Below are 15,121 nucleotides of genomic sequence, written 5' to 3'. Positions count from 1 at the left end.
CCCCATGACTCAGTTTTCCCGTCTGTAAAATGGAGATAACATTAGACCTGTCTGTGTAGTTTGCTCATGAAGAGAGAGAGTGGGAACAACATAGCTGGGAGTGACATTTACCATCGCATACAGACCATTGAATTCCATACTCAAAAACTAAAGCCAGCCTGCGTCTTGTTAATGAATGATTGCACACGGGAGGGACAAAGCGTGCTCTGCTGGCAGCTGGAGTAACAAAAGTAACGAGGCGAGGTAGGAACAGGATCTGCTGGCTCCGGCTCGGTTTCCTCACACAGGTCCCTCCAGCTGGAGCCACGACAATAGGGAGGAAGGGGCGCGGAGCTGCTGCGGGGCTTTTCCTTCCCCAGGCAGGAGCAGGACCTGTTCCGGGTGACTGCAGGGTTACTCGCGGTCAAGGGTATCGCCTTGAAGAGCCGGCTCCTCCTGGCTGGAGCGAGGCTGGATGGCTGGGCGCAGCCTCTCAGCCTCTCGCACCCGCCCTGCGTCCGCAGTGGCTGTTGGCGCAGCAGCCCCGCGGGTGTTCCGGGCTCAGTCCCCGCTCCCCAGCGCCAGACGCACTCTGGGCCAAGTTCTCCTTCCGCTCGCTGCTTTCTGCCCCAGGACCCGGATCAATAAAGGGAAGGAGAGCCGGGAGGAAATGATGGAGAACAGAGAGAAAGGAGGTGCTTGATTTCGCTCACCAAGCAGTTAGTGCTCACCGGCAGACACCGGGCGCTGGTCACGCGTCTTAGACACCAAATCTCGGCTCGCTGGTCCCTTTGAGGAGGTCGCCTGGGGTTCCCGCAGCCCTCCACCCCACCGTAGGAGAGTGCCTGCCACGAGCTCCGCGCCGCGCTAAGTGATTTGCTACGTGAACTCTTAGTTTTCCCAACATCCGTAAGTCGCGGATACGTTATCACCCACGTATTGCGGACGAGGGAACCGCCTCGGAGAAGCTGGCTGGCTCGCCTGGAGTTTTGCAGCTAGTGGCGGAGCCAGGATTCCGAGCAGGTACTGTGCGATCCTCCAGCGCCGGCCACAGCTCACAGCCCCTTAGCTCCGCCGGGTTATTGTGCGGTCGCTCCTTCTGCACCTGTTACGGCCTTCGCTAGGCGGGAGGGGAGGGAGAAGAGGAGGACCAAGGGGATGAGCAGGTGGCTCTCCTTTGACGGACTCCCGGCCCAGAGAGCGGGTAGACCACTCCCAGAGTGTGGCTTTGCGCCTTGGAGAGGGTGCTCTCCTTCTCCAGGGATCGCGTCCCCAGCGGACGCAGGGTTTCGGGGAAATGTCCGCCTCCGCCACTTGGGGTGGCAGGGGCGAGAGGAGGATCTGGAGGTCCGGGGGAGGGCAGTGGGAGAAAGCTGGGGCTGCTGGAGTCGCAGCTGCCGGCTGAGCGGGCCGGGGAGGAAGCGGGGCCGAGCGTGCGGAGTCCACGCGCTGAGTGTGCAGCGCTTTCATTCAAACTTTCTCCAGTCTTGGTTCCGGCGTCAGCAAGGTGTGACCAATCAGAATCCAGAGACGGGAATAAATTATGCAAATCACCATCTGGCGATGGGTCAGATGACTCCCATACTTTTAAAAACTACCTCTGTAGGAGCGTGACAGCAGCGAGCCCTTGCTTCCCGGCGGCTCAGGACGAGGGCAGATCTGGTTCTGGTGCAGGCGGTTCACATTCGCTCCCTGCCACCGCCCGCGGCTCCGTGCCGTCAAGTTTTCATTTTCCACCTTCTCCGCGTCCAGCCCCCCAGCCCCTGGCCGAGAGAAGGGTCTTACCGTCCCGGATTGCTGGAAACACTGAGAGGTGGTTTTTGTTTTTAAAACTCCTGTTTCTGGGGAGGGGGTGTGGCGGGGCAGGATGAGCAACTCCGTTCCTCTGCTCTGTTTCTGGAGCCTTTGCTGTTGCTTTGCTGCTGGGAGCCCCACACCTTTTGGTCCAGAGGGACAGCTGGAAGGTAACGTGCATTTATTTTTATTCCCCCCAGTCACTTCTCTGTGCTGGGTCCCCTCTGTCTTGCTGATTCTTCAATCCCTCCTCGTTCCTATGAAATTCTTCCTTTCCCACTGTGCTGCCCATTTTCTTCTCCAGTCCACCTTGGAGTCCACTTGTTTCTCTGCGTGTCTGATGGGAGCATCCCCGGCAAGTCATGCAAAAGGCAAAGGCTGGCAGGCTGCGCTGGCTTTTGCCAGCCCTCTCACCCCCACCTCCTTCCCTCTGACTGTGCTGGTGCTGTCCAGCCAGCCGACCGGCCTGGCAGCAGCTCTGAAACCTTGTCCTCATGCTTGAACCTGGCGGTTTGAGAGGCAAGAAGGTTGTTAGAGCTCTGTCTGCTGGAGCTGCCTTTCAATCTTGTTGTAGGTGTCTTGAAAGTTCAGGTGGCAGGGTAGCTGGCTTTGGCTTGATTCGTGCTTGCAGGGAGTATCTGGTGGGAACTTGTGCTTAGAAGCTGCAGGGCCTATTCCCCCAGGTTGCCAGCCTTTTCCTCTTCAACACTCTTGTGCTCCCCGGACTCTTCCTCTTCCCACTTTTCCTCCCTTTCCTCCTCCTGGCATTTAGCTTTTCTTCCTTTTGGGTTCTCTGTGGCAGCCTTTTCCAGTGGCAGCTTGCCCTAGGGGAGCCAGAGTCAGTCAGCTCTGGGGGAGTCAGAGTCAGAGTGAGAACTAAGTCAGCTGATTAAGCAGTGGAGGGCTAGGGAGCCCCTAAACTGAACCCCATCATCTCATTTTCTAGTCTGCTGAGGTTGTGCCAAATGGTCTGTGTCCACTTATGTATGTGTGGGAGGGTTACTGTGAATGAATGGAAAGCTTTGCTTTACTCAACATGTTTCCAACTCTGGTGCTAACTAGAAGCATTGTCTGGGGGCAGGTCTCATCTCTGGCTCCTCACCTGTAAAATGCTAAAGTTGCTTTTAACTTCTGTGTTCTGGGCCTCTGAGTATGTGTGAGTCATTTCCTCCATTCCAAAAAGTATTTACTGCATACCTACTTAGTGTCAGACATGATTCTGGGAGCAGGGGAGAGAGCAGTGGACAAAATAGATGGCAATCTCTGCCCTCGTGACACTTACATTTCAGTGGTGGGAAGACAGACAGTGCACTGATTAAAATACCAGTGGTGCTCAGTATTATGGAGAAAAATCAAGCAGAGGTGGCACGATTTTATGATGTGGTCAGGGAAGGCCTTTCTGGAGAAGCTAACCATTGACCAAAGAGCTAAAGGGGGTGAGAGAAGGAGCCATGAGGACATCTGGGTGAGGAACAATCAGAAAGTCCCAGAGGCTGAAGTCACCCAGGCCAAAAGTAGTAGGAATGCAGCTAGAGAACTTTGGGGTCAAAGCGGTCAGATGCTAAGAGGAAGAGTCTTTGTCCATATGCGGGTTTATCCGCAGATCTGTCTCAGGAAACCAGGAGCCTTCTTTTCTCCTAGATTTCCCCATCTGGCCTCTGCGTGAGTGGCTATCTGGGTAGAAGGTGGGGAGTTGCTGAACTCATTATGTCCGTGGTTCAAATTTCTGCTGGTTGGGGCTTTTGTTCATTACTTTCATGACAGTTAACCTGATTTCCGCTCATGTGCATTTAGCAGCATTTTCTGGAACCTTATCCCTCTTATATCTGCTGCATTCTCCCCCCCCCCCCCCCCTCCGCTTTCCCTCCACCCTCTCCACTGCTGCATCTCTTTCCTTTTGGTATCTTTTTCCTTTTGCTTCTTAACTCTGAGATAAATTAACTCCAAGATGACCATTTGGCATCTTTCCCTGCTGGGTGATAGGAGAATTTGATACTCTAACGTCCTAGCCAGTTATCCAGTGATGCATCCCCGGATGGCTGAAAGAGCACTGGGTGGGGTCCATTTATGACTTTATGAAACAGTGTCATGATGACAGCACCTACCTAGTGTTAAGCCACGGGGGCCATCAGTGACATGAGCTGCACTTTGGGAGCAGGGCTGTCTCCGAGGTGGCACTGTGCATGAGCAGTAAAGCTGGGAGGGGGGATTTTTGTTGCTTTTAGGAGTTTCTCCATGGCTTTAGTCATTTACTTAACAAACCAGATGAATGCCTGGCACATGCCACCATTAGAAAGGGCACTGAGGATGCCTGAGGTTCCCTAGATAGGAACACTAGGGGAAGCCTATTTTCCAGCAGGTCAACAGCCTCTTGCCTCCAATTCCAAAATCCACAATCTCTCAGAATTGGAAAATGCATTTGGTAACTTGTTTGGCAGCAAGACCTGGCCTTACCTGATCTGAACTTATTTGGCAGCAAAAAGCCTGAGATAACAGGAGGCTATTGGTTATCTTTATGTTTGCCCTCAAATATGAGTGGTTATGTATTTCTCTGCAGAAATTTTAGGGTGTTTGATCCAGGGGGAATAGCCCAGGCCCTACTGAAAGCATCATATAATGTATGGTGTATGCTCCATAATGCCTTTCTAAAATCTGAAAACTTCTAAATTCTGAAACTCACCTGGTTTCAAGCATTTCAGAAAAAGAATTGAGAACCTGTGATCTAAAAAGTAGGAAGGAAGTAGAACTCCTTTTGATAGGAAAGAAGAGGGAAAAGCCAGAGAGAGATCTATTTATTTCAGAGTGACAGTAATTAATACTAGTGACTAATTAATACTCTTTAAGTATAAATGAGATGTCCTTTTTTATAAAATCTTCACAGTTTTTCTGGGAGGTGAAAAGGGAACGTTCAGCAGATGTAAAAAGTGAAACCCAGATGGCTTAAGCAATTTGCTCACGATTGAACTAGAATCAGACTCCAGGTCTCTCACTCCCCAAGTCTGCTAGATGCACCTATGCTCTGTTCTGTTTCCCCAGATGAGCTCCACAAACCCAAAGCTATACAGACTGAGGTCAAACCCTCTGTGAGGTTTAACCTCCGCACCTCCAAGGACCCAGAGCATGAAGGATGCTACCTCTCCCTCAGTCACAGCCAGCCCTTAGAAGACTGCGGTTTCAACATGACAGCTAAAACCTTTTTCATCATTCACGGATGGACGGTGAGCCCGGGGAGGGAGCTCTGTGGCTTTATACAAGATTTGATTCCCTTTGTTTTGGTCAATTAGAAAGAATTCTGGTGTTTCCAGATTCCAAACCCTCTTCCCCCCTTTCCTTGTGGGCTGCTTGTATTTCAGACAGCTGTGAAGAATGTAATGGGCATTCACTAAGGGGCAATCTGGACTCCAGCAGGGTGGCATTAATGCTGGCATACAACGGCCTTTCAGAAAGTGGCTCTCCTGAGGGCAGCAGCCCAGCTCCACTGGCTCTTAAGGACCCCTCTAATTACACTTAATTACGCTGGTCAACCACTGCCTGGAGGGGGCTGTCCTGCCGTGAGAGCTGAGCTTGGCTAAAGCAACTTGACTGGCTCCGAGAACCTATGAGTAGCCAGCTGGCCTGGATTGCCGGCTGCCCTTGGCATGATGCCCTCCTGTTTGCATAGAGATAGCCCCGTTTAAAGGCACTGGGGCTCTTTATGTGCTCTAGCTGAGCAATTCACATTGAAAAGCTCATGACAAACTTCAACAAAAAAGGGCTTTAGTGCTCAGCTTCAGAAGCTTTTGACCAGCCAGGGATTTATTCATTCATATAATGACAGTCTGTAGGGAAATGGCACTATGAAGTGAGCAGATTTCTGCCTGGGCTAATTGGAAGGGGACAGTCCTCCTCTTAATGATGAGAAATTCGTATCTGTTACATGCTTTTGGGGTCTTTAAGTCTGTCATCCACGGTTGAGGTCAGGGGTAGGAGAGGGCAGGTGTCTGCCTACCTAGTTGAATGAAGAGATGATTAAGAGCCTGTCTAACCGTGCTCATCACACAACCTACAATCAGAATCATATGTTTGAATCTTTTTAAGGCACCCTGTCAAAATGCAAATACAAGCTGCCTGCGACTTACAAATGGGTTGCATTCCAGAAAGTTCTTTTGTAATCTGTTTGGAACTTGGAACAGCAGTTTCCCATAGAAGCAAGATTGTAAATGGTGTTTGGGTTCCCAGGCTAGGCACAGAAAATCTATTTATTTGATAATGTGCTTGTGGATAGGTTTACAACTGGACCTAGTCGCCATTTATAACTTTGTTTCTGTGGGAAAATATGTTCTGAGTTGTAATTTGGGATTCCGGGGACAGATTTTCCCTACTCTGGGGTCAGGAAGGATGGCAGAGATGGGTTGTGGGAAGGGGTCATTTGTTAACTCGGCATTCACCTAGGAGACAGCATCTCCCTGCATCTCTAAGAGAGAAGCTAATTCTCCAGGACAACCCTCCCCACTGCCTTTGAAGGATGGACCAGGCCACTTGCCTGCCTGTAACAGGGACTCAGACCAGCCTCACGCCAGTATCACCCTTAACGCATATCTCACAGTGGCCCCAACAGACAGTGGGGCAACAGCATAGGACATTAGCTAGGAAAGTTTTGATGGGAAATACTGGGGATGTGAAGAGCAACGGAAGACAAATACCTGCATAGTGATTCTGCCTGTGCTGGTCCTGCTCATGTGAAAATGTCTGGTCCCTGAGCAGCCAATGTGCAGGCTCTAAAATTGTCTGGGGGCACTGGGCATGGTGGCTCATGCCTGTAATCCCAGCACTCAGGAAGGCCTAGGTGGGAGGATCGCTTGAGCCCAGGAGTTCAAGACCAGCCTGGGCAACATAGTGAGACCCTGTTGCTGCAAAAAATTTAAGAATTACCCAGGCATGGTGGCGTGTGCCTGTAGCCCCAGTTACTCTGGAGGCTGAGGTGGGAGGAGGATGACCTCAGCTTAGGAATTCGAGGCTATCTTGAGCTGAGATGGTTGTCAGTGCACTCCAGCCTGGGCAACAGTGAGACCCTGAGTCAAAAAAAAAAACAAAAAACAATCGGTTGGAAAGAGGGTCATATAGAATGGAATTTCATATTTTTTAGGATTTCTGAAACCAAGAATAAAAAATAACTTCCACTTTTCTCTGCAGATGAGCGGTATCTTTGAAAACTGGCTGCACAAACTCGTGTCAGCCCTGCACACAAGAGAGAAAGATGCCAATGTAGTTGTGGTTGACTGGCTCCCCCTGGCCCACCAGCTTTACACGGATGCGGTCAATAACACCAGGGTGGTGGGACACAGCATTGCCAGGATGCTCGACTGGCTGCAGGTACTGGGGGATGACAGGGAGTCTCCTGTTGCCAGCAGGATCTCACCCCAATCTTCTTAAGAAATACAGGTCATGCATCTGTTGTCATGAACTTCTGGAGTCTGATAAAAATCTTTGAGATTATAAGTTTTATTGAATTAAGTATTGCTTGGAATACTTGAAAGCTGGGACTTTTCGAGAGCCTTTTAATTATTGATAGATCTCTGGATTTTTCCTGATACTTAATTTGCAGAAAATTGGCCTTATGGGTTGTTCCTTCCCGTCTTAGAAACAGATACCCTTAGGCTGGTTGGGGATGGCCAGGAACCAGGCCAAGCTTGTGATCTGAAATTCCTACAGAGCCTGCTTTTGTCTCTGAAGCATGGCTGTGTTGAGGGTGGGGAGGGGGTTATTTCAAAGATGCAGCCTAATATCTCTTTTTTAAATCTCGGTTCACTGCAACCTCCACTTCCCGGGTTCAAGTGATTCTCCTGCCTCAGCCTCCCGAGTAGCTGGGACTACAGGCGCCCGCCACCACGCCTGGCTAATTTTTTGTATTTTTAGTAGAGACGGGATTTCACTGTGTTAGCCAGGATGGTCTCGATCTCCTGACCTCATGATCCGACCCGCCTAGCTTCCCAAAGTGATGGGATTACAGGCATGAGCCACTGCGCCCCGCCTCTTCACCACCACGCTCCCCTCTCTTAGATACTGCCGGAAAGAACAGGAAACATGTAGGGAACAGCCACATATGCAGCCTCCAGTCATACCCTCCACCCTGCCCCTGTGCTTGGCATTTTCAGTGCCACCGTGTCCTTTTGGCCTCCCCTAAACTGACTGTGACCCACACATGGGGCATCACCAGCAAAGCCAGTGGGGCCCTGGGGAGTCTCTGTGCCCACAGCCCCTGCATCTCCTCCTACACCGTGATTGAGTTGTTGAATTGCTGGTGACTCTGGATCTCCCGACCCTGCTCTTCTGCTCACATACTTTGGTGACTTTCTGCAGGAGAAAGATGATTTTTCTCTCGGGAATGTCCACTTGATCGGCTACAGCCTTGGAGCTCATGTGGCTGGGTACGCTGGCAACTTCGTGAAAGGAACGGTGGGCCGAATCACAGGTGAGCTCCGCTTCCATCACCAGTAGCCGGTGATTGCCGGGCTCCCTCAGCTACACTGAGCCAGAATGCTCCCAAATGAGGCAGCGGAGTGAATCATAGAGAGTTAGCTTTAGAAGGAACCTGGAATGCATCTAATTCAAAACCTTCCACATGTTCTTTTTAGTCACAAGAACCTTTTTTTTTTTTTTTTTTTTTTGAGACGGAGTCTCGCTCTGTCGCCCAGGCTGGAGTGCAGTGGCGCAATCTCGGCTCACTGCAAGCTCCGCCTCCCGGGTTCACGCCATTCTCCTACCTCAGCCTCCCGAGTAGCTGGGACTACAGGCGCCCGCCACTGCGCCCGGCTAATTTTTTTCTATTTTTTAGTAGAGACGGGGTTTCACCATGTTAGCCAGGATGGTCTCGATCTCCTGACCTCGTGATCCGCCCGTCTCGGCCTCCCAAAGTGCTAGGATTACAGGCTTGAGCCACCGCGCCCGGCCCAAGAACCTTTTTTTTTTTCAGATTGAACTCGCACAGGTTCCCAACATATGAGACATGGAGTGGGGGGGGGTGCTGTGGGTGGTGGGGTGGGTATATGGCGGGTTGTGTTAGCCTTGCCAGTGTGGGCTTTCCCCTTCCCTGGAGGCATCTCAGAGTCTCAGAGCACCAGGGAACACAGTTTGAAAACCATGGGTCTGGTCCAACAGGTGAGGAAACAGATACAGAGAGGTGAGGCAACTTGCCCAGGGGCAAACAGCTAATAACTCAAGAGCAGAAGTTGGATGGAGTCCTGGCCCCAAAGCTTTTGGGTGTTCACTTCAGGTCTCCACCCAAAGACTCAGGGGAAAAGAATGAATAGTAGATTTTAGTTTGAATTCTGCCTCTGATTTCTGTCTTGTCTCACAATAGCCTCTTTCCCATGTTAAGGTAGCATATTTATGAATGATAGCTACCAATTTAGAACGGGTGGTTCAACTTGGTAATAAAAGGAAACTTTCTGATATTGGTCCCCAGGGGGTCAATAGAAAATTGAATTTTCCATGTTGAAAACTGCATCTTAGTGAGCTTTTAACATGAGAGTTTGGATTAAATCATTGAATGATTGTGAGAAGTGTCAAAGGTTTTCTTTCTCATTGATGGGCCCCTCAGGTATATACAGAGAGCTTCCCCTATGCTACAGTTTGTTGCCCTGAACTTCTATCATCCTTCCAGCATCATTTTATTTATATTTACCCCTAACTTCCCCCTTACTCCCAAGACTCTAAGGGTGATCACCTAGAAGGAAAGATCTGAACAATTCCTTGTCCTGCAGCATTTTCATTTTAAAACAAAACTCACGTTGGGTGTGGTGGCTCACACCTGTAATCCCAGCACTTTGGGAGGCCGAGGTGGGCGGATCACTTGAGGTCAGCAGTTTGAGACCAGGCTGGCCAACATGGTGAAACCCTGTCTCTACTAAAAATACAAAAATTAGCCAGGTGTGGTGGCGGGTGCCTGTAATCCCAGCTACTTGGGAGGCTTAGGCAGGAGAATTGCTTGAACCCAGGAGGTGGAGGTTGCAGTGAGCCGAGATTGTGCCACTGCACTCCAGCCTGGGTGACAGAGAAAGACTCTGTCTCAAAAAAACAAAACAAAACTCGGGTAGAAGAGAGTCCTTAGCTAAATAACGATTTGGTAAAGGTAGAATTTCAGATTTCAGTGACAAGCTGATAGGGTAGAATTTTAAAAAGAATATTTGTGAAGTTTTCCTGGCTCTCCTGAATCCTGTCCCTGGGCTTGAGTCTAGTATGTGCATGCACACACATGAACATGCATGCACGCAAATGCCTGTTGATCCAATGATTTGATTCATCCCAGCTTGAGAGCTTTATTTTTGATTTCCAAGACTGTGGGACTTGAGCTGCCCAAAGTGGGCTATGCTTGTGTGACCACCCATGACTGCCTATTAACCCCTTGCTGGTGCAAAGCAGTTTGACCTGAAGCTACTTGGGTTCCATTGTCTGAGCGCCTCTTCCTAGCCCCTGAATGAGAGGTGTGATGTTTCAGATCCAGGCGGCTGAGTTCAAATTTCAGCAGACACCAGAGTCAGGCCCAGGATGTCAGTAACAATGACAAACTACAGATCTTGCCTTTCTCTATTTCTAAATCTGAAATGAGATAGGGCTAGGGACGGAACTTTCCAGTTCTTTCTCTTGCCTGTTTGAGTGGCATCTGCTGGGGTGAGGGCTTTTCTCCTGAGGATGGCAGGGGAGCAGGCAGAATGCTAACTAGTGCTCTGGGATGTTTGCATGGAGCATGATGCCCACATGCCCTGAGCATAGCCCCTTCCCTCTGGCCTTTTTCTGTAGAGCAGGGGCCTGGCCTCTGTCCAGTTGCCAAGCAGCACCCCTGACACATGCTATTGTGTATGTCTGTTGGGGGAGGCTATGTCCTCTTCTCTCCCCTTGGTAGACTTCTCATGGACCTGTGAACCAGGTGATCACAACTGGTAAGAGGACAGATTGAGGCTCGCATAGGGTCCTGCGTCCAGTGATGCCACTATGCCACGGCCACCAGGCAGTCCTTAGCCTGGGCCTTGCAAGGGAATATCTGAACCCCAGTCTTGCTTGGACCAGAGGTGTGGATGGGGGTTTGCTAGAGTTTTACTTTCTTAGGCTTCTGAGAGAAGCCTGTGATATACTAGGAAAGAGGTCATATATGTATAATTGAACCTGTGCCTTGTTAGCTATAATCAGGTAAGCAAGCAGATGAATTTATTCAAGAAATGCATCCATGTGTGCAGGCTAGATGCTAGCTAACGTTAAATATGTCATGTGTGGCTGGGCGCGATGGCTCACGCCTGTAACCTCAGCACTTTGGGAGGCCGAGTTGGGTGAATCACCTGAGGTCTGGAGTTCAAGACCAGCCTGGCCAATATGATGAAACCTCGTCTCTACTAAAAGTACAAAAATTAGCTGGGTGTAGTGGTGGGCGCCTGTAATCCCAGCTACTCAGGAGGCCGAAGCAGGAGAATCGCTTGAACCCAGGAGGAGGAGGTTGCAGTGGGCTGAGATCGCGCCATTGCACTCCAGGCTGGGTGACAAGAGTGAGACTCCAGCTCAAAAAAAAAAAAAAAAAAAAAAAAGCAAAAACAAACAAACAAAAAAACCTCATGTACAACAGCTGCTTTGTGCTATCTCTGAGCCACATAGCAACTCTGAACATTCTACAGAGGGGGAAACTAGGACTCAGTGAGTAAAGGGCCCAATATCCTGGGCCCTATAAGTAGCAGAACTGGGACTCCAACCCATGCTGTCAGATTCCGGATCCCATGCACCTCACTGCTATACCATGCTGCCTTTCTTCTGCAGACAGAGATAAAGTGGCCAGGCATGGTGGTGCATGCCTATAATCCTAGCTACTTGGGAGGCTGAGATGGGAGGATCACCTGAGCCCAGGAGGTAGAGGTTGCAGTGAACTGAGTTTGGGCCACTGCACTCCAGCCTGGGCAACAGAGTGAGACCCTGTCTTAAAAAAAATAAGTAGCTGTTGAACTACAGCAGGCCCTGCCCTGCCAGGCCAGAATGCACAGCCCTGGAAGTTTTGCACGCATGCATGTGTGTGTGCTCCATTTGCTGGACAAAGCAACTTTGAGGAATCTATGACTGAATGGAAGAAGCGGGAGCTCTCTATCTCCCCTTTATTTAAGGAGGCAGTTCTCCTGGTCATTCATTCCTAGTTAAAAAAGTTAAATGTGCCACTGCGCCCCTGAATCGGTGGGCCATAGATATGTGTCAGGGACAGTCAAAGCAGGGCAGGCAGGCTCTGGCTGGGGAGGTGAAGGCCCAGCCTTGCTGCCAACCAGACTGTGAAACCCTGTCAGCTGCCCACATTCCTCCAGTACAGCCTGGTTTCCATGGCACTGACCGTCTGGTGGGGACCTTTGTTCACACCGAGTAAAGAGCCTCTCTCTTGTATTGATTGCAAAGCAGAATGTTGCTCTCTCTTTCTCTTTCCTCCAGGGGACACAGGGAGAGGCTGCTGTGTCAGTACTGTGGTCCTTGCGGCCTCTGAAACGGGTAGTCGTTGGTTATTGTGGGAGGATGCTGCTTTTGTGCCATCTTTATTTTGGGTCCTGGGCTAGGGATAAACCCTCAAGCAGCCTGGGCTCCTTTTCTGTCTTGGTCACACATAAAGTTATCTAAACTTGGCTGGACGCGGTGGCTCGCACCTGTAATCCCAGCTACTCAGGAGGCTGAGGCAGGAGAATTGCTTGAACCCAGGAGGTGGAGGCTGCAGTAAGCCAAGATCGCGCCCCTGCACTCTAGCCTGGGTGGCAGAGCGAGATTCCGTCTCCAAAAAAAAAAAAAAAAAAAAAAAGTTATTTAAATTTGTGGAAACTATTTAATGTTTCAGCCTCTACCAGTTCTCTTATGAGTAATGAGTTCTGCAAGTTGACCGTCCACTCTAGACAGTAGCTCTGCCTCTTGTTTATCCTGAAGCTGCCATCTCAAGTCTCCTGATAGACTCCCTGGTTCTAATGTGCTGGGGTCTGGTGAACATGGTTGTTACCCATGTCCTCCTTTCAGGACTCTCATTGGTCACATGCCCTCCCAGCCTTGGTGTTTTGAGGTCAGGGTTTCTCAGCCTAGGCAATATTGACATTTGGGGCCAGGTAAGGTTTTGGTGTGGGGGGTGTGTGTGTGTGTGTGTGTGTGTGTGTGTGTGTGTGTGTTGGGGGTGGATTGACTTGTGTACTGTAGATTATTTATCTGTATTCCTGGCCTGGCGCTGCTAGATGCTAGCAACTCTCTCCATCAGAATGGGGGCAACAAAAAGGTCTCCAAGCTTTGCCAGATGTCCCCTGGGGGGCAAAGCCACTTGTAGTGGTGAACCTCTGTTCCAGCGGCCCTTCCTTTCTGGCACATTTCATCTCTTAACTTTCTCCAGGTCCTTCCTGTGTGTCTGTGGGGCAAAGATGCACTCTGGTTGGGTTAAATGTGGTTCCCATAATCACTTGGGCTTGGTAATAGTAGCTAATACTGATGGGAACTCAGTCTCTTAAGATCTCACATGGACTGTATGAATTAAGGTATAAATTCAGGTTCTATTTTATAAATGCTAGTGAAACACAGGGAAGTTTTTTAATATTTTGCCCACAGCATACCTACTTTTAGGATCATCTGGGGAATGAATATCTATTTCTAGGAGCCATAATTCGTAACTACCCACTAGAATCTCTAGGAGTTCAGGGACTTGTGAATCTGCATTTTATACTTTGCAAGTTCTTTTTTGGAACGGTTTTACGTTAATGCAGTTTTCAAATCAAAAGATGGTGAAAAGTCTCTCTTACTGCTCTGCTATCTGTCCATTTCCCTTACCCACCCTCTCCCCAGTGCACATGCATACGGGTAACTAGTTGCTTGTGTGACCTTCCAGAATTTTTTGTAGCTGTATGGTAGAATTTAAATTTAACAAGCTCCCAGTTTCAAATATGAACCAGTGCTCTCAACAGTGCCGCTTGCCTGCTCAACACAAAACGTTTGGAGGCAGAAAGAAAGATTTTCTCATTGTGGCTGCAAAATAGAGGAATTCTGGAGGCCTGATGTATGGATTCTCAGTGTGTTGGGTGTCCTCTTCTCTCTCACCATTCCACCCCTGGACCTGACTCATAACTAAAGGAAGGGGAAGAATAAGTTCAGATACAAATAGCTCAGTTTCGGGAGACTGGATTCTACCTCCAGAGGGATGTAGGCAGCTTAGTCATTCTGTAAAAATTCTGCTAAAATTAAGGACGTGAAAGGTGCTCAGTGGCAGAATGAATGGGACAAATGGCTTAGTTTTAGGCAGTCTGAGTTCTTTCTAGAACTGCTTCAGTTTTAACAGGAGCAGTTCCTTGGATCTGTGTGGCAGCGTGAATCTTATAGCTAGTTTACGGGGTTTGGTTGAGGTGTCGGGATACATGAAGGCTTCAGAAGAAAGTATAAATTCCATAACAATAGGATTTAATTTCCACAATGATGTCTTGGGATCACTTGCATATGGAAATGGGTTTCTTACTTTCTTCCGTGCTTTCCACATCTTGATGCTCCCAGCTAGATTCAGAAGGCATCTTCTTCATTCTGCACACCCAGGCTTAACTTGTAATCAGGACTCACTGACTTTGTGTACCTGACAGAGCTGTTTTGGGGCCTTGTTCTGCTGCAGGTTTGGATCCTGCCGGGCCCATGTTTGAAGGGGCTGACATCCACAAGAGGCTCTCTCCTGATGATGCAGATTTTGTGGATGTCCTCCACACCTACACGCGTTCCTTCGGCTTGAGCATTGGTATTCAGATGCCTGTGGGCCACATTGACATCTACCCCAATGGGGGTGACTTCCAGCCAGGCTGTGGACTCAACGATGTCTTGGGATCAATGGCATATGGAAGTGAGTTCCCTGTTTTCTGCTTTGTGTTTGACTCAGTTTATCCCATCTCCCTCTAAATCAGCCGAGCCTTTAGCGCTACAGGCACTACGTGTTCACTATTCTCATCTCTTGCCACAGAGGCCTCCAACACTGTGTTTAATGTTTCTCGTTGTCCTCCAAGACTAACTGACCCAGTGGTTCCTGCTGTACTTTCCCATGCTTTAAGGTCACAGTTATTAATTGATTAATTTCTTTTCTTTTTTTTCTTCATTGTTTTTGAGAGGGAGTTTTGCTGTTGTTGCCCAGGCTAGAGTGCAATGGTACAGTCCTCGGCTCACTGCAACCTCCACCTCCCTGGTTCAAGCGATTCTCCTGCCTCAGCCTCCCAAGTAGCTGGGACTATAGGCGCACGCCACCACGCCTGGCTAATTTTGTATTTTTAGTAGAGATGGGTTTTCACCACGTTGGCCAGGCTGGTTTTAAACTCTTGACCTCAGGTGATCCACCTGCCTCAGCCTCCCTAAGTGTTGA

At 49.4% G+C, this 15,121-nt stretch overlaps 1 protein-coding gene across 4 annotated transcripts in view; it reads left to right on the top strand.

The window, feature by feature from the left end:
- The first annotated feature begins 419 nt into the window (after positions 1-419).
- LIPG (lipase G, endothelial type) overlaps positions 420-15,121 on the top strand; it is a 29,745-nt gene continuing 15,043 nt past the window's right edge. The window contains exons 1-5 of one of the 4 annotated variants that reach the window (XM_037982328.2): positions 420-1,002; positions 4,810-4,991; positions 6,946-7,125; positions 8,113-8,224; positions 14,390-14,611. In XM_037982328.2, the coding sequence (XP_037838256.1) occupies positions 4,953-4,991; positions 6,946-7,125; positions 8,113-8,224; positions 14,390-14,611 (553 nt within the window). In that variant the 5' untranslated portion in view covers positions 420-1,002; positions 4,810-4,952. Of the gene's footprint in view, positions 1,003-1,575; positions 1,944-4,809; positions 4,992-6,945; positions 7,126-8,112; positions 8,225-14,389; positions 14,612-15,121 lie in introns of those variants that run through there. The other 3 variants (XM_007974054.3, XM_037982329.2, XM_037982327.2) reach the window with 3 other exon arrangements.

The sequence above is a fragment of the Chlorocebus sabaeus genome, chromosome 18 (genome assembly GCF_047675955.1).
Source record: "Chlorocebus sabaeus isolate Y175 chromosome 18, mChlSab1.0.hap1, whole genome shotgun sequence".
Taxonomy (NCBI): domain Eukaryota; kingdom Metazoa; phylum Chordata; class Mammalia; order Primates; family Cercopithecidae; genus Chlorocebus; species Chlorocebus sabaeus.
This window is presented reverse-complemented; position numbering and strand designations above follow the sequence as displayed.